Here is a 23,704-nt window from a genome sequence, read left to right as displayed (position 1 = left end):
TCTCTCTCTCTCTCTCTCTCTCTCTCTCTAAAACACTGGATGGTTTGATACAAGCATAAGGCAGCATGAAAACAATCAAAGGACAGTCTCGAAAAAGAAATGAAGTCTACCTGCAATGAAGTAATAGACGATCGCATTGGAGCCCTCGTCAGCATCTACTGCTCCAGTGACATTGCCCACCACTGTACCAGGACGTGAGTGTTCAGGCACAGAAAGAACCTGATAAGGGGGAGACCCTTTCTGCAGGAGATGTTGGGAGAGATGGAGAGATAGAGAGGGGAAAAAAACACATGTTAAAAGGTAGCAAAAATAGACAAGCATAAAGTCACAAATGGTAAACAATGTGCAATACTTTCAACAACTGACTGAATGAATTGCATTTGGGGGTGGGGGACTGCAAGCAAAATATTTTTTTGAACCTCAAATAAAATTTGAGGTGCGACTAATAATACAAGATATATAAAGACAGCTAAAAGAAGCAACCTAACTTTTCCCTTTGCTCTTCCTTGAAAGTCTTAGCTATTTTCTTTCTTTGCATTTCAAGAGCTTTCTTTTAAAAAAACCTCCCACCTTTACTAATTTTTTAAGGAGTTAAATTGTCATCCAAGTACAGTGGTACATCGGTTTCCAAATGTCTCCGTAGTCAAACGTTTTTGTTTTTGAATGCCAAAAACCCGGAAGTAAGTGTCTCAGTTTTTGAACGTGCCTTGGAAGTTGAACAGGAAACACGGCTTCCATTTAGAGTTTTCCGTACTGAGGCTTCCGGTTTGAGGCTTCTGGAACAGATTACGTTTGAAAAACGAGGTACCACTGTATCTATATGAACACTACTCATAAGATTAAAAAACTGCAGATAAAAAAGCCTTGAGAGCAGGGTGAACAGTGCATAGCTTGATGCAACAGCGTTGTGAACTCCTAATATCATAGCATAACCTTTTCGCTGAAAACCTCCCTGACATTATGCCAAAAACTACGCTACCATCCTTTCCCAAATGTCTCCCATGCATAGATCTCAGGCAATGGGTATTTCCTATTTGTCTGCTGTCGTAGCAGAAATGAAGCAAGAAGAAACTTTCCCCTACGAATAACTGAACATTTCTCTAAGATCAAAGAATTCCCAGAATTTCCAGGGACTCCAATAAACTATTATGCAGAACGCATTCTGCAAACAGCATCCTGCGAGGTGGAGGTAAGAACAACTGTTCCCCGTATTGCTCCCGAAGGAACCCGATTGTTATTTTGGGACCTGGTATTCCACAGCTCCAATGAAGTCCAAAAGGGGAAGGGATAGACCTGCTTACAGGCGGCCTCAGGAAGACGGGCTCGTTGTCATCTATATCATCCAGAGCCACCTGGAGGGGCTGCATGGTCTCGTAAGGTGGTTGGCCTTGGTCACATGCCACAATGATCAGCTGCAGGAGGAACACACACACACACATACAAAACAACAACAACACCTGGTCTGTAAAAGGGAAGCTCAAAAGTTCTGGAAAGAAACCAACATTTATTTCCCCCTTTCCTCCCCATGTCAAAGGGAAGACTCTACTCCCTAGCCAGTCCTTTGAGTCAGAAAGGGGAAATAGGCAACAGGGGCATTTCTTAATTTAGGATATAAAATGAAGAACAGAAAGCTGGTTCAGTGTCTCAGTTCTGCGTCTGATGGCATTACATGGGATTAGAACTAATAAGTAGTTTAATTTCTTCCTCATTTTAATAGCCTGACTGGCTACCATCGGGAGGGGCTCTGATCCTGATCAGTTCCTACCCTCAGAGGCCAAGTTGTACAGGTGGGCCGCTGTATTACGATGTCAGGTGACTGGCAGGTGGCGTCTTGGTGCTGCACTTCCTTAAGCCGCCGGCAGCTGGGTGCTTGGGAACTGTAGTGCTAGGGTGCTTTGCCTTGCTTGTAAGCACTAAGCAGCGGGTGGCCAACCTACTTCCTGAGGGGGCCAGATGTACAGTGGTACCTCAGGTTACAGACGCTTCAGGTTACAGACTCCGCTAACCCAGAAATAGTACCTTGGGTTAAGAACTTTGCTTCAGGATGAGAACAGAAATCGCGTGGCAGCAGCAGGAGGCCCCATTAGCTAAAGTGGTACCTCAGGTTAAGAACAGTTTCAGGTTAAGAACAGACATCTGGAAAGAATTACGGTAACTTCTTAACCCAAGGTACCACTGTACAGTCAACCGTGTTGGTTGTGCAGTCAATCCAACAGACTTGAACGCACTGTCCGTCAGCAGATAGACAGTGACTCCAAACCCACTTTCTGCAGTGATTGGCTGTGTGACTGAGTTCCCTACGGAATCCAGCCGTGTTTCTGTCAGCCCCACATCTGAGCTCACATTGGATGTCAGGTATGGGACAGGTGGGCATGGTTTGGGGGAAATGGCTTTGTGGTCCAAATCGGGACCAACCTGGCCCTGTGGGATGGAGGCTTCCCACCCTGGCCCACATTAACAGGCTGAACCTGTGACAGCATTGCAGTAGACCCCTATAAGAGGCTTGTGGAGCCATCCATGGATTAAAGAAGAAATAGAAGCCACAGAAAGAAACAGAGAGAGTTAGGAAAGGAACTGAGCAGGAAGGAGCTGGCTTCACACTTCCAGACCACATCCGCAACATCTCTGCACCTGGGACGGGGGAGCAGTGCTCCTAATCTTTCAGACCTACCTGTGGTCTGTGCTGATGGATCCCTATGTATGGGGCAGCACATAGCTTGAGAGGGGAACTGACTGAGCACCTGGAAGGCTGCACTAGCATGCTGGTTCTAGGCCTGGTTTAAGCACACATCTTTACTGCAGCTTCACCACATCCCCAATCATGCTCCCATGTTTGTTATGCTTGTCTGAGTTCTCCACCTGCCCCTGGGCACCATCGCAGCACTGGGACACATCTTGGGCAGGCTGGACTTGGCAGCCTTCTGAGCAATGAGGGCCACAGCTGTGGACAAAGAACCACATGGGCTACTCCTGTGAATGTCCCAGCATTCTTGACCAGGGGACTTACGCTGTACACAGCTTGCTTCTCTCGGTCCAGCCTCATTGCTGTCTGGATGAGCCCGCTGTTTGGGTCGATGGTGAAGTATTCCCAGTCTTTGTTTCCTGCGCCAGTTTTGAGGAAGGTGTACTGCACAGCTCCATTGAGACCCTCGTCCTTATCTGTGGCGTAGACTTCATACACGTTGGATCGGAGAGGGATTTCCTGTTTGCAGACACAAATATTGTATCACCTGGGGAAGCTTTTAAGAATACAAGTCTAGAAGCGTCTATTGGGGAACAGTATGTCCTATGAACCATAAATCCCTACACACACACACACACCCCTTCATTAAAGGTTCGTCAAAGCAGGATGGCCTGCCAAACTTGTACTTAGAGCTCTTGCAGCCAATTCCTTTAAACTTCTGAACTTAAAAGCCTATAAGCTTCTAAGCAGAGCCCCTGGTGTGCAGGAGCACCATCATGTTCTCAGGACAGCTCACACATTACTTTAAGATCAGGTTTGTCAGTACTCGCAAAGTTGTATAATACAGAGAGCAGGTGAAAGTAAGATGTCATCCTCCTCCTGTTCTAGCCCAGTCTGAGGTGCCATGTTAGCTCAAGCTGAGCAATACACATCACTTTTATATTTGTACTCGGGCACCTTTCTCATCCGTTTGCACTGCTGCCACCTGATGGACATTTCAGTTCTAGTCATTGCTTTGTTCATAAAGAAAAGCAGAATTTTTATCCCCCCCCCTCAATAGTGCAGCCAGAGCAACTGTGTGCATCCTAATAATATCCAATTACTTATTACTGTACCTAAGATTGAGAATGATCAAATATGCTTCTGTTCAGGAAAGCAGGTGAGAGACAAAGCACGGATCAGAGCAGATATACTTTTTGCTGTGGGAATCTACACCATTAAGTCAGCTGGCTGCATAAAGCTACAGAAGGCCAACCCTGGACTACTGTATCGTTTATCAGAAGCATGAGAAATTCTAAATAGGGATTTACCTCTTTAATGTGCAAGATAGTTCCATTGGGGGGGCGGATAAATAACGGACGGTTATCGTTGATGTCAATAACATCTACTTGGAGCATAGTTGTTCCCCAGAGAGGTGGTCTCCCTTTGTCGGTGGCCAGAACTGTGAGGTTGAACCTCTCGTAAGACTGTAGGCGCCTGCGAGTTGTTATGAGCCCTGAGTCCTTGTGAATTCTGAAGGCATCTACAGGCAGAAGAGATGGTACAGATACTGCATTAATTATTGCACTACGGAAACAAACCTTTGCAAGTTTACTTCAATAAATTTATTCAACAAATAGCAAAATGGAGAAAAAGGAATGTGTGTGAACAAACAATAAATTCATTCATCTTCAATTTATTTGCTCCCTAATGATACATCAGACTAAATAATTGAATCCAGACAGTAGTAAGTTTAGTAGCAACAGCACATATCTACCTCACACAGCAAATTTCATACTTTTAGGGCTGCCTATAAAAATTTATCAGAAGTGCTGACGTTCCTGTGGAAACTCAGAAATCACTGCTACTTTTTTAAAAAGCAGATAAAAGGCTAAACAGCACCGAAAAGGTTAAAACTGTTATTTTTAGTTCTCTCCTTAAACAAGTAGGAATGAGGATACAAGTTTCAGAAGAAAGGCGATTTCCCTTTGCCTCAAATAGCGTAGTGGTTAAACGAAAACCTCGGAGACCAGGGTTCAAATCCCCACTCAGCCATGAAGCAGAGAAGGAGCTTTCAATATTTCCAGACCTGGGATCTACCTTTAACCCAAACAAGCATTTGGAGACCTCTTTCTTTCTTCTCATATGATGGTGCTGCTGCTGCTATTGCAAGCTGTTAGTGGGTTTTGACCCACCAGTTGAAGACCAACACTCTAGCGAAAGGCTTTTCCAAACCTGGGTTGCCAGCTGTTGCCAGATTACAACTCCCATCATCCCTAGCTAACAAGACCAGTGGTCAGGCATGATGGGAACTGAAGTCCCAAAATAGCTGAAAGTCCAAGTTTGGGAAACCCTGCTCTAGAGGAATTTTCCTGTTGAGTTACTATGGGCAGACCCACCACTGGAGGGAGTGTAATGAATATTCAAGCCAAGCAAGTCTGATCATGAGGTGTGGTATGGTGCATTCCTGCTTCACAGGAGAAAGGCAAAAGGCTTTGCAGCTGATATTGTGCACCTCTGGGGACAGCCTAGCGGTTGCCAAGGCAGGAGGTTTAGTGGCACTGACACCAGCTCTTCTGTGACTGCTCCTTACAGGCCTAGTAATAATACTTCCTTGCTTTTCTCATTTTTTCCTTTCCCTGCTAGACCCATTGCTCAAAGGAGAAGAAAATCTGTAGAGAGTGGACCTTAAGCAGAAGAAAAAGCAGAACAAAGAGGAAGAAGTGTACAGTGAGAAGAAAGGACAAAATCTAAGGGGGGGGGATTGAGAAGACTGCCAAAAAACTGGCGAGGATGGAAAGCTATTCTGAACCTGGGTGATGCAGGGAAGGGTAGAATCTCCCCAGCCAGCCTATGTCTTCAAATCTACCGTACTTTTCGCACCATAGGACGCACTTTTCCCGTCTTAAAAACTAAGGGGAAAAGTCTGTGCGTCCTATGGAGCGAATGCAGGGAGGAGGCAGGCAGGAAAAGCCCTCAAGAGCCCCACACAAGCTTCGCGCGGCTCTTGCGGGCATTTCCCCAAGAGGGAGAAGGGACTGACGCCGCCAGTCAGTCCCTTCTCCCTCCTCTAGAAAAGCCTTGCACAACCTCTCCAGCCGGGGGGGGGGGGGGAGGCTTCGCAAGGCTAAAGAGGATGCCAGGGCAGCAAGTGCGATCCATCCCGTTCGCTGCCCTGGCTTCCTCTTTAGCCTTGTGCACCCCTCCAGCCGCGGGAGGCTTCGCAAGGCTAAAGAGGAAGCCAAGGCAGCGAGCGCGATCCATCCCGTTCGCTGCCCTGGCTTCCTCTTTAGACTTGCGCGCCTGGAGGGGGGGGGGAGAAGGCTTCGAAAGGCTAAAGAGGAAGCCAGAGCAGCGAGCGCGATCCCGTTCGCTGCCCTGGCTTCCTCTTTAGACTTGCGCGCCTCTCCAGCGGGGGGGGGGGGGGAGGCTTCACAAGGCTAAAGAGGAAGCTAGGGCAGCGAGCGCGATCCATCCCGTTCACTGCCCTGGCTTCCTCTTTAGACTTGCGCGCCGGGGGGGGGGGGGAGGCTTCGCAAGGCTAAAGAGGAAGCCAGAGCAGCGAGCGCGATCCATCCCGTTCGCTGCCCTGGCTTCCTCTTTAGCCTTGCGCGCCTCTCCAGCCGCGGGAGACTGTGCAAGGCTAAAGAGGAAGCTAGGGCAGCGAGCGCGATCCATCCCGTTCGCTGCCCTGGCTTCCTCTTTAGACTTGCGCGCCTCTCCAGGGAGGGGGGGGGAGGCTTCGCAAGGCTAAAGAGGAAGCCAGGGCAGCGAGCACGATCCATCCCGTTCACTGCACTGGCTTCCTCTTTAGCCTCTCCAGCCGCAAGAGATCTACCAGAGGTAGATCTTAACCCTTGCCTCACCTGGGAGCTTCTCTTGGCAGGAATTCCCTCAGCTTAAGTGGGGTGGGGGAAGTGTGGCAGGTAGGGGGGTACCTACCTAGACACTGAAGCCACATGTCTCTCAGATGAAAATTGGGAGTGGGCATTGTGTGAAGTGGTCTGATGGTGGGCATTGTGTGAAGTGCTCTGATGGTGTGGGCATTGTGTGAAGTGCTCTGATGGTGTTTCCTACTTGGCAGGGGGTTGGACTCGATGGCCCTTGTGGTCTATTCCAACTCTATGATTCTATGATTCTAATAATAATAATAATAATAAATTTTATTTATATCCCGCCCTCCCCAGCCGAAGCCGGGCTCAGGGCGGCTAACAACAATAAAACAGTACAAAGGTACAACATAAACAACATTCTAAAATCATTCATTATAAAAATTAATTAATTCAAGCCACTAGCAACCATTGGGCCAGAGCTCTGCGAAGATTGCCGAGGGAGGGAGTCAGGCTGTGCCCTGGCCAAAGGCCTGGTGGAACAGCTCTGTCTTGCAGGCCCTGCGGAAGGATGTCAAGTCCCGCAGGGCCCTGGTCTCTTGTGACAGAGTGTTCCACCAGATCGGAGCCACAGCCGAAAAAGCCCTGGCTCTAGTTGAGGCCAGCCTAACTTCTCTGTGGCCTGGGACCTTCAAGATGTTTTTATTTGAAGACCGTAGGTTTCTCTGTGGGGCATACCAGGAGAGGCGGTCCCGTAGGTACGAGGGTCCTAGGCCATATAGGGCTTTAAAGGTTAAAACCAGCACCTTAAACCTGATCCTGTACTCCACCGGGAGCCAGTGCAGCTGGTATAGCACCGGGTGAATGTGATCTCGCAGCGAAGACCTCGTAAGGAGTCTCGCTGCAGCATTCTGCACCCGCTGGAGTTTCTGGGTCAGTCTCAAGGGCAGCCCCACGTAGAGCGAGTTACAATAATCCAGTCTGGAGGTGACCGTCGCGTGGATCACAGTGGCTAGGTCAGGGCGAGAGAGGTAAGGAGCCAACTGCTTAGCTTGGCGGAGATGGAAAAATGCCGCCTTTGTTATAGCTGCAATCTGCGCCTCCATGGAAAGGGAGGTGTCGAAGATTACACAGATTACACAGATTCTAAGTGGCTGTGGATCTCCTGCTGCAGAAGTGTAGGTCTGTATAGAGTTGGGAGGGCCACCTGAGGGTCATCTAGCCCAGCCCCCTCACAATGTAGGAATCACAGCTAAAGAACGCCAGGCAGATGGTCCCCCAACCGCTGCTTAAAAGCCTCCAGTGGTGGAGACCCCAAACACCTTCCGAGGTCATAGAATTGCAGGGTTGGAAGGGAACCCCAGGAGTCATCTAGTCCAGCCCCGGTGGACAGCGGGCGCAATCCATCCCGTTGCGCAAGACTAAAGATGCTGTGCAAGGCTAAAGAGGAAGCCAGGGCAGTGAGTGCCTGCCCTGGACTGCCTTGTCTTCTTCTTTAGCCGCGCTGGAGAGGTTTAGCTCCTGGCTGGAGAGGTTGCGCGGCTATGGATCCCGTGCGCTGTCTTGGCTTCTTTGCTCTTTGGGGCTGGTGGGGGAACCCGGGCTTCCCCCGCAGCCCCGAGAAGCTCTGGGAGAAGCAGACAGGCTGCGCGCAGCCTGTCCGTTGCTCTTTGGGGCTGGGGGGAGGGATAATATTTTTTTCCTTGATTTCCCCCTCTAAAAACTAGGTGCGTCCTGTGGTCCGGTGCGTCCAATAGAGCGAAAAATACGGTATGTTACCTGACCCTGCCTCCCCTGGGCAGTAGGAGGAATTGACCCATATCCAGATGCCGTCTTCCCACTTGACAGAAGAGAGATGAAGCAAAAGAGAAAGAAAAAGCCAGCATGGTCTCCCGGAGAGATCTGGATTCAGGGTCTACCTCTGCACTGACACTTCAAATAGTTAAATGGGAACAACACGTCCCTTCCTGGATCACTGCCTTGCCGTGGCGAAGGGGCTTGAACAACTCAGAGAAGCTATGAACTATGCTGAGCAGGGCACCCAAGATGGACAGGTCATAGCTTTTGAATTGTGGTGCTGGAGGAGACTCTTGAGAGTCCCGTGGACTGCAAGAAGATCAAACCTTTCCATTCTTAAAGAAATCAGCCCTGAGTGCTCACTGGAAGGACAGATTGTGAAGCTGAGGCTCCAATACTTTGGCCACCTCATGAGAAGAGAAGACTCCCTGGAAAAGACCCAGATGTTGGGAAAGATGGAGGGCACAAGGAGAAGGGGACAACAGAGGACGAGATGTTTGGATAGTGTTCTTGAAGCTACCAGCATGAGTGTGACCAAACTGCGGGAGGCAGTGGAAGACAGGAGTGCCTGGCATGCTCTGGTCCATGGGGTGACGAAGAGTTGGACACGACTAAATGACTAAACAACAACAAACAACAAAACCCAACATGCAGGGTTATTGTGAAGGTAAAGGTATTACAAATCATTTTGCCCATTGCAACTCCTATGTCAGGGGTCTGCAACCTTTAAGACAAAAAGAGCCACTTGGACCCGTTTCCGAAGAAAAAACAACAACTGGGAGCCGCAAAACCATTGCGACATTTAAAACAAATATATCTCCGGAGCCACGATCTGACAGCGGGCGGGAAGGTGACGTCGGGACGGTGCGTGACTAACGCACGCACCGCCCCCATGCGACGTCACAGCCAGTACAGCGCCCGCCACAGTGAGGAGTGTCGGGGCGCACAATGCGCCTCCTCCCCTCGCTAGTATCCGCCCCGGAGCCGCAGCAAAGATGTAAAAGAGCCACATGCGGCTCCGGAGCCGCGGGTTGCAGACCCCTGTCCTATGTGAATCTGGTAATAATTAACACCAATAACCAAGAACATCATACAAAGCAATATGGTACATATTGTCTACATCTACACAGTAATCAATTGCCTGCTCTCTCTCTCTCTCTCTCTCTCTCTCTCTCTCTTTTGTAAAATGGAAAGAAAGTGAGCCTTTTTGTGCTTTTGATGATTTCTGGGATTTTAACCCGTCTCGCTCTCTTTCTTCCCACCTGTCTACAAGCCTTCTCCGTTCATGTAGCTACATACCTACTCCAGGCCCTTCAATATTGTAGGTCACCATTCCGTTGTCTCCCTCGTCAAGGTCAGTAGCAGTCATCGTGATCACAGAAGTCCCTCCCGGCTCGTTTTCATACACACTGGTGCTATACTGTTTTTTGGCAAATTGGGGTCGGCAGTCATTGATATCCAAAACTGTAATCACCACCTGAAATCAAAGCAAACCAATAATGTAGTTGGGGGGGGGGGAGAGAAGCCCCTTAGAAGACTGAAGCACATGAACATCACGATCCTCCCATCACAACGGTGCACACGCAAAGTGGATACCCCAAAAACCTCACTTAGCTGGCTCATCTTTTTTTACGGGTATTTTTCTATGAATCAGCCCCTACAGCTTTACCTTCCAATCTGATCAGAAGAAGTGCTCTAGTCTGCTATACAGAGTGCAATCTCTAAAGAGCAGAGTACTTTATTTCCTGATTGGGAGGTAAAATTCCTTTGCCTGATCTTTAGGGCTCTTATTGCCAGTGCTGACTGTGAAGCATCACAGTATTAAGATCTCCCTGCTCTTTAAGGCAGCATTGCAACCATTCCAGAGCATGTGCAGTTCGTGTTATGTGTCTGTGGTCTACAGGCGTCTAGGCTGTGTACAGATGAATGCACACATATACTTTGGCCATATCTACTGCTGGTGAAGTGGCCCTTAGAGGGGTGGCTGACCACAAATGCAGGCCTTGGGCTGAAAATATTTAGCCAATCCCGATGCAGATGGGGATCCTTGCATAACTGGAGTGGCATTTGTTGTCCTGTCCCACGTGCCACTGAAAACGTTGAAGAGTCCATGTACATTGGAAATGTCTCATTAATCCTCCCCTCTGCAGTTCAGCATCTGACGCTGGTATAGTTTTCCTCACCTGACCCTGCCCATGCCATGTGGTTCCTATGTAAAGCATAGGGAGCAGCGATTGTGATGATTCCCATATGCATTTCTCCCTCTTCCCATAACATCTATTTCTCTTTCTCCATGCTTTCTTTCCAGTGGTACCTCAGGTTACATACGCTTCAGGTTACATACGCTTCAGGTTGAAGACTCCGCTAACCCAAAAATAGTGCTTCAGGTTAAGAACTTTGCTTCAGGATGAGAACAGAAATCGTGCTCCGGCGGCGCGGCAGCAGCAGGAGGCCCCATTAGCTAAAGTGGTGCTTCAGGTTAATAACAGTTTCAGGTTAAGAACGGACCTCGGAAATGAATTAAGTACTTAACCTGAGGTACCACCGTATCTTGTTTCTGACACAGTCTATGACTTTGTTTTTATTTTTACACAGAGGTGCGTTTTCCAAAACATGCAGTGAAGCCTCCATGTCACTCAATTACCTGCACAGAGTTCTCTCGGCGGTCACTAGAAATGGCCCCTGGATTGTCTCTGGCTACAGCAGTCAACATATAATGATCTTTCTTTTCTCGGTCCAGGGTTGACATAATGTAGATATCTCCCTGAAACACACAAAGACCTTCAGAAAGTTATTGGATGCATTCAGGCACCTTTATGGAAGCGGTGCATTTGCTAGATGGAGCACATTGCTTTTCCTTCTTGGGCATCAGCAGGGATTCCGTTGGACAGTAAGTTATTTTCCTATATAAAATGACATTTGCAGTCAACTGAAGGTACATCTGCACTGGGACCCCAACGTTGCAGTTTTGGGGTTGGTCTCTTTGGGTCTTCGTAAGGTATAGCATGTGTCAAGGATACGCGACACAGTTGTGACAAAGGTAAAGTCTGTTGGGAGTGTTGCGGGTATCAAGGAGTTAACACCGTGCTAGGGGGAAATGCTGACTCAGTATCACGTGATGAGTCAGCATCATGAGACATGGGGCATTGCCTACTTGGTCTATAGCAAGCTAGTATAAAGAGGTTCAGTTGACTTCCCCATGCTGGCTTCTCCCCTGCATGTAATCCCTCCCACGTATACTGATTCCCGGATGTAAGACTGCTTTATGACGACCCAAGACTGCAACTGCTTTACTTAAAATGCAACTTGACTCCTGAGTGCTGCATGTGGGGCATTTGTACGTTCCAACTCAGTTTACTATTGGTTTAACTATAATTTGAATCATGCGGTGGCAAGAAGACCCCTTGGGGCAGTCAGATGACTGTTCTGGAGCTTTTCTAAAAGGAAACTTCTTTTATAAAAGGACAGAGGGCAGTGCTGGAGTCCTTGGACTGGCTCATAAAGGGACCCTCTGGACCGTGGGTTTTAAACTGGGCCCATGATCTGAAGAGAGTCATGAGAGCCAGTGTGGTGTAATGGTTGGAGTGTTGAACTAGGAGATAGGAGACCAGGGTTCAAATCCCCACTTGGCCTTGAAACTCACTGGGTGACCTTGGGCCAGTCACTGCCTTTCAGCCTAGCCTTCCTGGCAAGGTGGCTGCAGGGATTAACTGAGGAATCATGTATGCCTTGGTGGGGTTCTAAATGAAATAAATAATGAAACAGAATAAATATCTGCCTGGACTGAATCACGTGAGTCCACTTTTGAATCCAGGTTCTGTCGAGTCCATCCCTAGCTGTGGGTATTGGCATCCAACTCTGCTATTTGCCTCCTGGCAGCATATGAGTTCTTTATACATGCACTTCTCTTTTTCCACCACCTGCCCTCTGAAAGTCAGCGGATCTCAGGCAAATGTGGGAGTGGCTCTGCTATCCACTAAATTGTTAGTAGTTGTTCAGTAGACCTGACTACAAGCAGGGTAGAGACAAATCTAAACAGAGGCTTGGTTAGTCAAAGGCTTGCAGGCTGGCTTAGTTTATTACCGTGTTGGGGTTGATCCCAAACTTGCCCTCCCCATCTCCCAGGCTGTACTCGATCTGGGCAAAGCGTCCCGAATCGGCATCTGTGGCACGGACCCTCAGAATGACAGTGCCTAGTGGGACATCCTCAAAGACAGGTTTCTGTAATAAACACAAGAGAAAATGATGATGTCAGACATTTTGACTGGTATCGGATCCAATTCTAAAGGGGTATCGGACCCAATGCATGCCACAAACTGAGTGGTGGAGCTGCCTGTCTATCACCGATGACAAAGCCTAATCTCTACAACAAATAATCAGCTTTAGGATGTGTTGATGGCAATTAGGTTACACTCTTGGAAAAAACATAAAACTGATTCACAGAAGATAGGTCTATTAATGGCTATTAGCCGATAAGGTTAAACAGAGTGTTCCTTTTCAAAAAGGCAGTAGGACTCTGAGGACCTGGTGGAGCAGGCAGTCAACAAGGAAATGCTTCGCCATCATGTCCTTGCTAGTGAACTTCTCAGAGATATTTGTCTGGTCAGAGGTAGATCTCAGACTGGATGGATAGAACATAAGCCCCATCTAACCTTGCACCCACCTCAATCCCCACAATATATTGTGAACCAGGGGCCACCAACCTTTTCACACTTGTGAGCTTCTTTGGCTTCAATCTCTTCCTAAATTATATGCAGTTATATGGTTAATTTTAATGTGATTCTTATCACAGAATCTCACACCACAGGTGGTATGCTGTCCTGAATGTTACGCTCCATAGAGCTGTTTCAGACACTATTTCATAGTAGAGGAAATTGTTTCATCTGATCCTGCTTCCCAAGTCCCCGTCCCCCACCTAGACATCATGTTTCAATTCACCTGGTAGGATGGCTGGCTGAAGATGGGGTTGTTGTCATTGATATCCACAATTTCTAGGTGCACTGGTATCTCGGCTGATCTCCGGGGAGATCCGTTGTCGGAGGCCCGGACAGTGAAGTTCAGCCATTGAACTTCTTCATAGTCCACTGTCCTGTTGGAAATTACTTTTCCTGAAAGAGAAGATTATGACTGCCATCTTGACTGATGCTAATTTTTCTCCCACCTCTCTGCAGACTTCTAATAGACCATTCCGAATGGGCATTAAAAATAAAATAAAAACGACATGCCCGCAGACGGCTGGTTCTACTATTGGAATGGCAGACAGTTAAGAGTCTCTTGCAGCCCTTGGGACAAATTTCAAGATGCTTATCCAAAAACATATGTCCAGGGCCATCGCTAAAGAAAAACTTAAGGGTCTGGTGGTCATTTCATGCTAGGAATGAAGCACCACTTGCCTGGAGGCAAACAATGCTTTTGATAAACATTATTTATTTTATTATCTACTACTTAATTACAACTGTCTCTAAGTAGGATACAACAGAAATAAAAATTGGTTAAAGCTGTAAAATCAGAATTCAGTTAAAATGCTTGCTGGAATAAGCAAGTACAATTGTACCTTGGTTCTTGAACGGAATCCGTTCCGGAAGTCCGTTTGACTTCCAAAACATTCGGAAACCAAAGCATGGCTTCTGATTGGCTGCAGGAAGCTCCTGCAGCCAATAGGAAGCTGTGGAAGCCCTATCAGACATTCGGGTTCCAAAGAATCTTCACAAACTGGAACACTCACTTTCGAGTTTGTGGCATTCGGGAGCCAAAACGCCCGACTACCAAGGCGTTTGGGATCCAAGGTACAACTGTATTTCATGGGTACTGGAAATGCAACATCAAGGGGGCCTGTCTGACCTCCACTAGGGGGCCCAGAACAATGAACTCCAACCTCCTGTTGGGTACAAGCCATGCATGTGAACCAAAGGGGACCACAAATATTGATTCTGCGGAGAGCTTGCTGAACCTCTGGTGTCCATTGATTCTTGCATTACAAGCAAAGAACATGCAAGCACAGTCTTTGAGAGATCCCAGACTGGCTGTTTACAACACAGAACAATTTACTGAACACTCCTCCAGATAGTGCCATATAGAAGTTATACGACACTGCCAGCTAACGGTTTCTTACTGGACTTTTTTTGCAGTTAGAAAAGTGATGGGATCATTGCACTAGAAAGTGAAGGATATCAACAAAATTTTGTGCCAATAACTAGCCCACCTGAAAGCACCTTTTGTACTGCCCATCTCCCAAAAACGTTAGGTCCAAAAGCCTAAATTTAGTTTGTAATCTCCTTGGGGGCAAGGACACATTTGTTGGGTTTTTTGTTTTTGTTTTTGGCTTATGTAACACTGTAAAGCACCATGTACAGTGATGGCGCTGTGCTAAATAGGTCTTCATAATTAAACAATTTCTACAAATGACGAAGGAAACGAATGGTGCAGAATTCTTGAACATATAAGAGGTATGTTTAGAACTTGGCCAAATGAACTATCGAGGTCAGCCCTAACACAGACCTGAGTGAAGTAGAAAAGGTTTCATACGAACTTTTTTTTCATAAGACTGCCCAAACAATGAACATTCCTGTGCCAATGGAAAAGCAATGGGAAATAAAATGGTACATTTTCCCTCCCCCATACGGAGAACCTTCCTTAGGGCTCCCTTAGGGATTTCCTGGAAAGAATGGGGGAGGGGGGGTCCCATGTGTCCCACCTACCTGCTGAGCTGTCTTCCAGCTGGACATATCCCTCAGGTGAAAGGTCGAGTAGCTCATAAGTGATCTGACCATTAGCACCTTTGTCTGGATCTACAGCTGACACGGATATCAAGGTGGTCCCTGGAGTGGCCCCTTCCAGGATCCTTTCCTTGAAAAACAGTGCCCCAAAAGGGCGGAAGCGAGGAGTGTTATCATTGACATCCAATATGTTTACTGTCAGCTTTGCTGTGAGAGGCAGAGAGGGGAGGGGAGAACAGGAAAGAGTAAGGATAAAACACCTGAAGGTTTACCAGACTGAAACCCTCTCCTTTTCTGACCTCAACACCATAGCGTGACTCAGTTTAATGTGAAAATTACAGGAATTGCCGTACCATTTGGCACACTAACTGAGCGGTCCACCACATCGCTGGCATTGTCGTAGACGGAGATGGTGACTTCGTAAGTGGCTACCAGCTCCCTATTTAGAGTGGACTTAACTTTCACAGCACCTGAAAGTAAGAAAAAGAAGGGGGCAAATTCAAACTAAATAGCATACTCAAACCATGGGAGCAAGAGCTTTCACAGGCCAAAGAAGTATGTTCATCTACCAAATGTTTACAAGCTTCTTAGTCTCTTTTCACCTATATTCTCCCTAGTCAGAAAACCCATCTATAAACACACAGCACATCCACATTCCTTTGGTTCAATCCAACCTAATTCTGTACCATACATTATTTAATATTTTTGGGTTTGTTTTTTTACATTTCTTTTGTACTTTTATATTATGAACAAGACTTGTATTTCTTCAACGAACCTGGATACTGAGAGGCAGTGTATTTTGTGAGAACGATGACTCACCCTAAGTTAAATGAGTTCAGATATTGACCAGAATATGCTTTCAGTTCTATGCAGAATGTGTATCAAGGCATACTTACTGAGAAAGGGTTTCCAAATAATCTGAACAAGGCTTCAGTCCTGAACACTAATACTAGGAAGTAGACCCTATTAAACACAAGGGGATTTCCTTCTGACTAAAAATGTACAGGATCACTCTGTTAATCTGGCTCCTGTGACCTGCTAAATCATGATGTGGCCTCAGCACACCTTTCAGGTCTGTCTCCTTTCTGTGACATTCATGGTCTGGTCTACCTTAGCATAGCAAACTTATATGGAGCCACAGCACTGCGTTCATGAGGCTGCATGAGGAATGGATAAAATGCTGGCCTTGTGCAGAGAGAATTTAATCTATGATGCCCTTTGGGTGACTATGAGTAAAACACTATCTCTTAGACCAGGCATAGTCAAACTCGGCCCTCCAGATGTTTTGGGACTACAACTCCCATCATCCCTAGCTAACAGGACCAGTGGTCAGGGATGATGGGAATTGTAGTCTCAAAACATCTGGAGGGCCGAGTTTGCCTATGCCTGTCTTAGACTACCCCCTTCTTTGCAAGATTGCTGTTTGTATAAAATGAGATAGTAAGATTCATACAAGTCTCCCTCAGCTCCTTCAAAAGTTTGATAAGAAAAGTGATAAAAGAAATTGCAAGCTGACCACTGTGGGCCTTAAGGGTCAGAACACCAAATTTGTGTCACACTGCATTCAGGACTCCTTGCAACCCTGCCCTATCCACCAAAGAACAGGATGGAAGTTCACTTACCCTAAAAAATCCTTGCCCCTCCCACTCCCTAGCAGCTAGGTGCTTCCGAGGAGCTTTCAGCATTCAGTCTGTGAAGGCTGTGACACAATGCATGGAAGGCACGTTTTGGCTGCTCTTTGCCAGCAAGACACAAACCGGCACTGAACCAGGGATGGTGAGGATGAGAATGGAGGAGGTGTTGACTGAGATGGAAAGAAGACACTGAGCACACGCATAGAAACAGAAAAACCAAACCTGCAGGTCTGAGAGCCGTAAGGGAAATAAGAAGATTATAGTTAGTTATAGTTGAAGTGAAGCAAGTAGCCATTCAAAAGTGTACAAAGAAAGCAAGGGGAGAGTCAGAAAGGGCAAGGCAGACATAGAAAAAAAGGGGGAAGAGCACAACGTGAAAAGGAAAGAGAAGCAGAGGTGGGAAGAAAGTAGAAAAGGTGGGAGAGAATCTTCCTCACTGTATTCTGCTCTTAGATTAATGGCTGCTGTGGCCAGGAGAGTCTTGCCCAGTTTGGGCAGTTGTGTCCACTGCACCCCTTCCTAGAAAAGGCGGATCTGGCTACAGACACAGTGATACATACCTCGGTCACCTTCCAATTTAGATTACTGTAATGCACTCTCTGTGGAGGAATCCTTGAAAAGTGTTCAGACACTGTAGCTGGTGCAAAACAGCCCAACCACTTGTGGTACACACCTTTTTAGACCTTTTAGATTCATTTCTGGGCTGAATTCAAGGTCCTGGTGCTCACACAAATAACTAAACAAATTGTTGACTTTAGGAACTCTACAATATACAGAAGGTCTGACAAAGCGACATTTGATAAAACTGTTACTATAAATGATGTTTTGGGCCGATAATGTTTCTTTTCAATGTTAAAATGGTATAGAGTATTCATTTTTCCTGCCTTCTGTTGCTTTTGGCCATTTTCCTTAGAAACTGTGTTACACTCCCATGTTTGGAGCAGTATTTCAGCCTCCCAACTCTTGTACCTGTTCTAAAATCCACTGCAAACGCTCCCTGCTGGTCAGGCACAAGAGCATCATTATCATCTTTGGCAAGGATTTCAATGATGTAGTATTCCAGCCGGGGATTGAGGTCTCTGTCTCTTGCAGTCATCTCAGCAACAACCGTGCCTATTTCAGCCGATTCAGGGACACTGACGGTCTGGATGGGGTTGATGAACTCTGGCTGAGAGTCATTGATGTCGTCAATGAGGATGCTCACAGTGGCGGTGCCAGAGAGAGGCGGTGTCCCTCGATCCACAGCAATCACCGTCAGCCGGTAATTGTCCTTCTCTTCTCTGTCTATGCTGATGTTGGCCACACTGATCACCCCTGTGTTGGTGTTGATCACAAACCTATCTTGAGCTCCACTTTCGATCCGATAGCTCAGCTGCTGGTTGAGGCCACTATCCATGTCAGTTGCCATTACCTGGAGAACAGAAAAACCTAGGGGGGACACCCAGACTGTGAGAGCTTTTCAGTTACCTGAATCCTTAGAACACAAGAGCTGTCATCTAGGATCAGTCCCACAAACTGTTGTCTCCAGCAGTCTTCCCCTGCTGAAGCCTGCTATAAAGAAAGCTTAAGAAAGCTCATTAAGATATAGACGTGTGACGATACTGTGATATGAAATACCTCCTTCCTACAAGGAGCTAAATGAATTCCATCAGACTGTAGAATCCCCGCTTGTGGAATGCTCTCCCCAGGGAAGCTCACCTGGCGCCTTTCTTATATATCTTGAGGTGCCAGGCAAAAATATAAGCCTTTGGCTAATTAAACAATTAAGCTGTGTGCGTGCGTGTGTGTAGAGGTGGTGGTATTTTTGTTTGTTTGTTACTATGGCGTGTATTCTTGTGTTTTTATATTGTAATCTGCCCTGTGATGAAGGACAGTATAGCAAAATAAAATAATAATAATAATAACGGGCTGCATAAAGGACAATATGGTTGTTCATGGTGAACTGAAGGTAGGCCATATAGGTGACCTGAACAAGATGTGAACTATCATTAAAAAGCATTAAAGAGTGATGAACACTTTGTACATTCCTTGATGGGCAAAACTATGTAGTGACTGCCAGCTAAACACATATACACAAAAAACAAATAATTGTCTCTTCCTTATTTGCTAACTTATGGGAACAGAGCAAAAAAAGAAAAAGAAAAAGGTGATCCTTTGTTAACTGGAATTTTGCTCAAGTGGTCTGTCTGTGTCCAGAATACAAGTGTGTTTATCAGCATGGTAAGAAAAACATAATCAGCCAGATCCAGACTTCACACTGATTTCACTGGACCTACTCTAAGCACGACTAAATGGGGATCCAACCCAATATCCATATTGCCCATAAATGGCCAGAGAGTGGTGTAGAATATTGCAAATTTATCTCTTGATTTCCTGGATTGCATACTTCATTTTCAATTATCACTGTATGGTTGTTGTTTTTTAAGAAATCCCAGTACCTATCCTCATCTCAGTCTCACTAGATTATTTGTACTTTGCCTTCATTCTGACCTGGAGGGCTGTTTTCCAGCAGGTGAGCAGTCAACAGGGCCGGGTGAAAAGTTGGCCTATTGTCATTATCATCCAGAATGGTCACAGTGAGCCTAGCGGTGCTGTTCAGCTTTCCAATATCCATTGCAACCAGCAGAAATTCCAAGACCGGATTCAGGAAGGCTTCTCTGTCTATCACTTGGCCTGGCCTCACCAAAACAACCCCTGTGAATTATGAATAAAGATTCCATTAGGAAAGATAGGAACCAACTATAGGCACGGGCAGCCAAAGTTCTACCAGTCATGCTCCACAGAGTGCAAATCTCATTTTGCCAAAATAAAATTTGCAGCAAACTCTACAATTCTACGATTCTATGAAATTGGCGTACCAGCACTTGGAAGTCGTAAAAAATGGCAAAGGAAAAGGGAAGTCTGGAGAGCTCCTTACTTGGAGACCATATCGTGTCACCTCCCAACAATTTCCCCCAGTGAAGCCCATTACCCACACCACCATGTGACACCTACGGACTACATGTAGAGCTTGCCACCAAAATGGTGTGTTGGTAGGGTAGCAGACTGTTTTATCAAAAGGTTCTGCCTACTGTTGTGCAGAACTCAAGTACAAAAGTAGGCCATGGTATAAAAGAATGGGCCCTCCAGTTTGGCCTGCCGTTTACTCACCCATTGTTTGGGTAAACAAAAGCTGACACACCACTGATGAGTTTGTTTATGCAAGTCTTTTCAATAGCTCGCCCCCAACGATAAGCCAAACAGACGAGTTGCAAGGCTGTACCCGCTTCACATTGCAGGTGAGGTGTAACATGGAATGCTCCTCACAGAAAATACTTCCTACACACAAAAACCCAGATCTTCTCCATATGCTTTAAAAAAGCCCAGGGTTCATTTCTGGCCTGCTCTCCTATTGGTCAGGGCAAATATTCCATTACCTCCTCACCCCAGACCAGGGTATTGCACTAGATAGGCTGCCTGCCCGCTAAGCGGGTATGTCTTTCTTACCTGTTCTGTTGTTGATGCTGAAAAGGCCTGTTGCTGCCCCAAGGAGCTGGTACGTCACCACAGCATTGATGCCCTGGTCGTTGTCCAAAGCTAGAATGGGCCCATTAAGGACTGTGATGCGAGTTCCTGAATTGAACATGGGAGGCCATTCAATCAGAGAGATAACATCAATAGACTGCCTCCTTTCCCTCCCCCCCCCCCCAATGATTAACAGTGAATAATGAATGGGTGAAACAGGGTGAGGTCCTATGAAGCATGAGACAAAAAAGAAGTGCCTGGTGAGGCCTTGGCAGACTGAATCAAGAAGCCCCCTTGGAGACGCCTTACAGCCCTGCTAAAACAAAACAAAACACACACACACAATTCATCAGGAGTATTGAAGTGAAAAGGACATTTAGTGGGAGTTTTGCCTTCTCTTGTTTCTGAACTCACATACTATCAGGGAGTGTGGCAGGCAAAGACATTGGTTTATTGAAGTATAAATATTTTGGCAGAAACCTAAAAGTACTTAAAGTTCAAATAAATGGTCTGGAGAATCAGGAATGATCTTCCAAGCCTTCTCCAACCCATGGTCTGGAAGATAAGAAATACGAATACAGCCAATGTCTTCTGGGGAAAACTTGCTAACATGAATTCTGATATGTACACTTCTTTGACCTCAGCAAATGGGACCACACTAATTCACAGTCAGTTTCTTATATGCTATTATTATTTAAGAAAGGGAGTTAGAGAAGGTCTTAAAACTTATTCATAAGCTTGTTCATAAAAATCCTAAACTACTGGTTTCAAGAAACAAATAAAAGTATTTTGCCATTTCACAACAGAGAAAAGAGCTATGGGTATTTTAGTAGCCACAGAAAACGGATAGCATCTGTATAAAACAAAAGTGATAATAGTAGAAAGCATCCAACTGTTTAAACAAATTCTGTCATTTCCAACAAATCCACTTTTACCAGGTTTAATTTGATTTACGTTTTCCAGCATTTCTCAAAAACAGGTCCCCAACTTTATTAAGCACATCTTCTGACACAACGGCTGCTCTAGGTTCTTGGCAACTAATGCAAAACAATTTCTTTGACCTCCACTATATGTGACATATTGAGAGTCCTAAGTCTGCTACCTGCTTTTTCCAGGTCAAGGATGGTTCTGCTCATTTACATCAGATGAATTTTTCCTCACTTGATTTGCATCTGGGTGGGGGTTTTTTTGGGGGGGGGAACAGTTCCTCTATCTCTGAAAAAGTGGTTGGAGAAGATTGTAAAGAGGCAAGTGTATGCCAAGTGATGTTGTGGAAGAACAGATAACAGCGTTCAGAAACTGAGATGTCCTAAGCAGCTTTTCCTTCTTACGTCACCACATTATTTGTGACAACAGTTTTAACATAATATTGTTCGAAAGTAAAAAATAAAATATAATCCCATTAACAACAGAAGACCTGGGCTGAACAAAGGGACCACCAGCAAGCTGTGAGATTCGAATATGTTAAGAGGAAACACATACCTGGGGGGGAGTTCTCCAGGATCTCAGCCTGGTAGGAACTCTGAGTGAAGAGGGGGTGGTTATCATTTTCATCTGCTACTGAAATCACCAGCAAGTCAAAATCCTAAAGTGGTGTGAACGAAAAGGACAAAATGACTACAAAAGAAGCTGCAGTTTCCTTTAGCAGGGGCTCCTTCTCGCAATCATCATGACTGCTAAAGAATACAGACTGGTCTCTTCAGGGGTTTTAAGGTTTTGTTTAGATTTACAGGCTGCTCAGGAGCTTCACTGTGCTTTATTGACTTAAGCCTGAATCCTAGAGGCCAATTCAAACAGGTAGGTCATATACAATGCTCGCAAAGGGGTTCAGGCTTGGACATTTGCCTCTCTTTAGGTATGTGCTGTTTGAACCTGATGCTGTTTGAACCTGATGCACATGTGGTAGTATTACAAGGGTGCTTTTTCCGTTTAAGCCAGTACCCAAAGAGAACGTGGAGCCAGTGCAGACATTCAACAGTGGCGTAATAGACCCTCTACATATATTTCTGGAGATAATGGCTAGATCTACCATGTTATACCAAGTTTAGTATGCTTTGCTTCTGAGTTAACATTGAAGAGGCCCCTGGAGACTCAGAAAATACCCCTTTTGTGTTATTTATTAGGCCTATCTATAGAACAGCATGCAGGGACACGGGTGGTGCTGTGGGTTAAACTACTGAGCCTAGGGCTTGCCGATCAGAAGGTGGCGGTTCGAATCCCCGCGACGGGGTGAGGTCCCATTGCTCGGTCCCTGCTCCTGCCAACCTAGCAGTTCGAAAGCACGTCAAAGTGGAAGTAGATAAATAGGTACCACTCCGGCGGGAAGGTAAACGGCATTTCCGTGTGCTGCTCTGGTTCGCCAGAAGCAGCTTAGTCATTGCTGGCCACATGACCCGGAAGCTGTACGCCGGCTCCCTCGGCCAATAAAGCGAGATGAGCGCCGCAACCCCAGAGTCGGCCATGACTGGACCTAATGGTCAGGGTTCCCTTTACCTTTACCTATAGAACAGCATTGTCTCAATTATATAATGTGCAAGCAGATGAGATCAAAACATTCTGTGAGGTACCTTCACATTATTTTTTTTAGGGGGCTGAGGGGATGAGTGGCAACAGAACATTTGAATGAAGAGCTGTAGAGCTTTTGAAATATTCTAACCTGGGCTGTGAAAACCTTGGTCTGGGTTCTGTGTCTGAGAAGAGAAACTGATGAAGCAAAGTTTCAGGCTTGAGTCTTGTGCCTTGGATTGTTAGCTAGAGCAGCGTTACATGAAATGCTCTCAGTAAACCCAGTGCCAAAGTCAGAAAACTGTGAATAATTACCCGCCTTGCGTTGCGTGCATTTTCTGGGTTGTCCTTCACTGTCACCGTCAAGCTGTACTTGGACACCCGCTCCCTATCCAGCGGGCGGTTTATGTAAACGATGCCAGTCTGATGAAGAGACAGGAAAGGGAAAAAAGGGGAAGGAGAGGGGGAATAAATGGAACTGCATTGTTTTGTTTGCGTCTAACTCTGTCAAATGCCAGTGATGGGGAAACATTAAGCAGGGAGCACCAGCACCTATGATTCTGTGCTTACTGCTCAGGCAAGTGAGAATAGGTTATGTCCATTCTAACCAGGGTGAAAAAAGAGATTCCATTTTACCAGGTGAATCTGTTATGGAAACTCCTCTTCTTAGGAACACGGGAGTCAGGAAATGAAAAGAAGAAAAGATTATACCCTGAAATCTGGGCCTGAAGATGACTAGTTAAAGCTACTGAGAGGTAGCTTTGCTAAAATGCTTTTCTAAAATGCTGCATGTGAATACACAGGGCTGGACTGATATAATTTTTTTAAAAAAGAGGTTAATGTTACTATCAAGAGGTGCTTGCTGTTGTTTTCAGGTAGGGGTTTGTTATTTGAATCTCTTCTCAGCCCAACCACCAGCATACTATGAAATTAGTAGGAAGGGCTGGAAGGAAGGAGGCCTTTGCGCAGTCAGAATTGGGCTATAATTTGAGGATCTGTTCAGCAGCAACGAAGGAAAAGAAGTGAAACCAACGATTTCAAAACTGCCCATTGGTT

At 46.1% G+C, this 23,704-nt stretch overlaps 1 protein-coding gene across 1 annotated transcript in view; it reads right to left on the bottom strand.

Annotated features, from left to right (window-relative positions):
* The window catches only part of CDH23 (cadherin related 23), a 402,434-nt gene that overhangs the window by 12,303 nt on the left and 366,427 nt on the right, over positions 1 to 23,704 (bottom strand). The window contains exons 42-56 of the mRNA XM_082222023.1: positions 22,964 to 23,071; positions 21,626 to 21,728; positions 20,126 to 20,251; positions 19,130 to 19,333; positions 17,609 to 18,067; positions 15,359 to 15,475; positions 14,988 to 15,212; positions 13,228 to 13,397; positions 12,373 to 12,510; positions 10,934 to 11,053; positions 9,589 to 9,766; positions 3,994 to 4,205; positions 3,008 to 3,202; positions 1,302 to 1,412; positions 111 to 240 (exon numbers count right to left, since the gene is read on the bottom strand). Coding sequence (XP_082078149.1) covers positions 111 to 240; positions 1,302 to 1,412; positions 3,008 to 3,202; positions 3,994 to 4,205; positions 9,589 to 9,766; positions 10,934 to 11,053; positions 12,373 to 12,510; positions 13,228 to 13,397; positions 14,988 to 15,212; positions 15,359 to 15,475; positions 17,609 to 18,067; positions 19,130 to 19,333; positions 20,126 to 20,251; positions 21,626 to 21,728; positions 22,964 to 23,071 — 2,596 coding nt within the window. The remainder of the gene's footprint in view (positions 1 to 110; positions 241 to 1,301; positions 1,413 to 3,007; positions 3,203 to 3,993; positions 4,206 to 9,588; positions 9,767 to 10,933; positions 11,054 to 12,372; positions 12,511 to 13,227; positions 13,398 to 14,987; positions 15,213 to 15,358; positions 15,476 to 17,608; positions 18,068 to 19,129; positions 19,334 to 20,125; positions 20,252 to 21,625; positions 21,729 to 22,963; positions 23,072 to 23,704) is intronic.

This window comes from Podarcis vaucheri, assembly GCF_965113315.1.
Source record: "Podarcis vaucheri genome assembly, chromosome: 5".
Taxonomy (NCBI): domain Eukaryota; kingdom Metazoa; phylum Chordata; class Lepidosauria; order Squamata; family Lacertidae; genus Podarcis; species Podarcis vaucheri.
The sequence above is the reverse complement of the archived record's forward strand: the minus strand, read 5'-3'. Positions and strand labels throughout refer to the sequence as shown.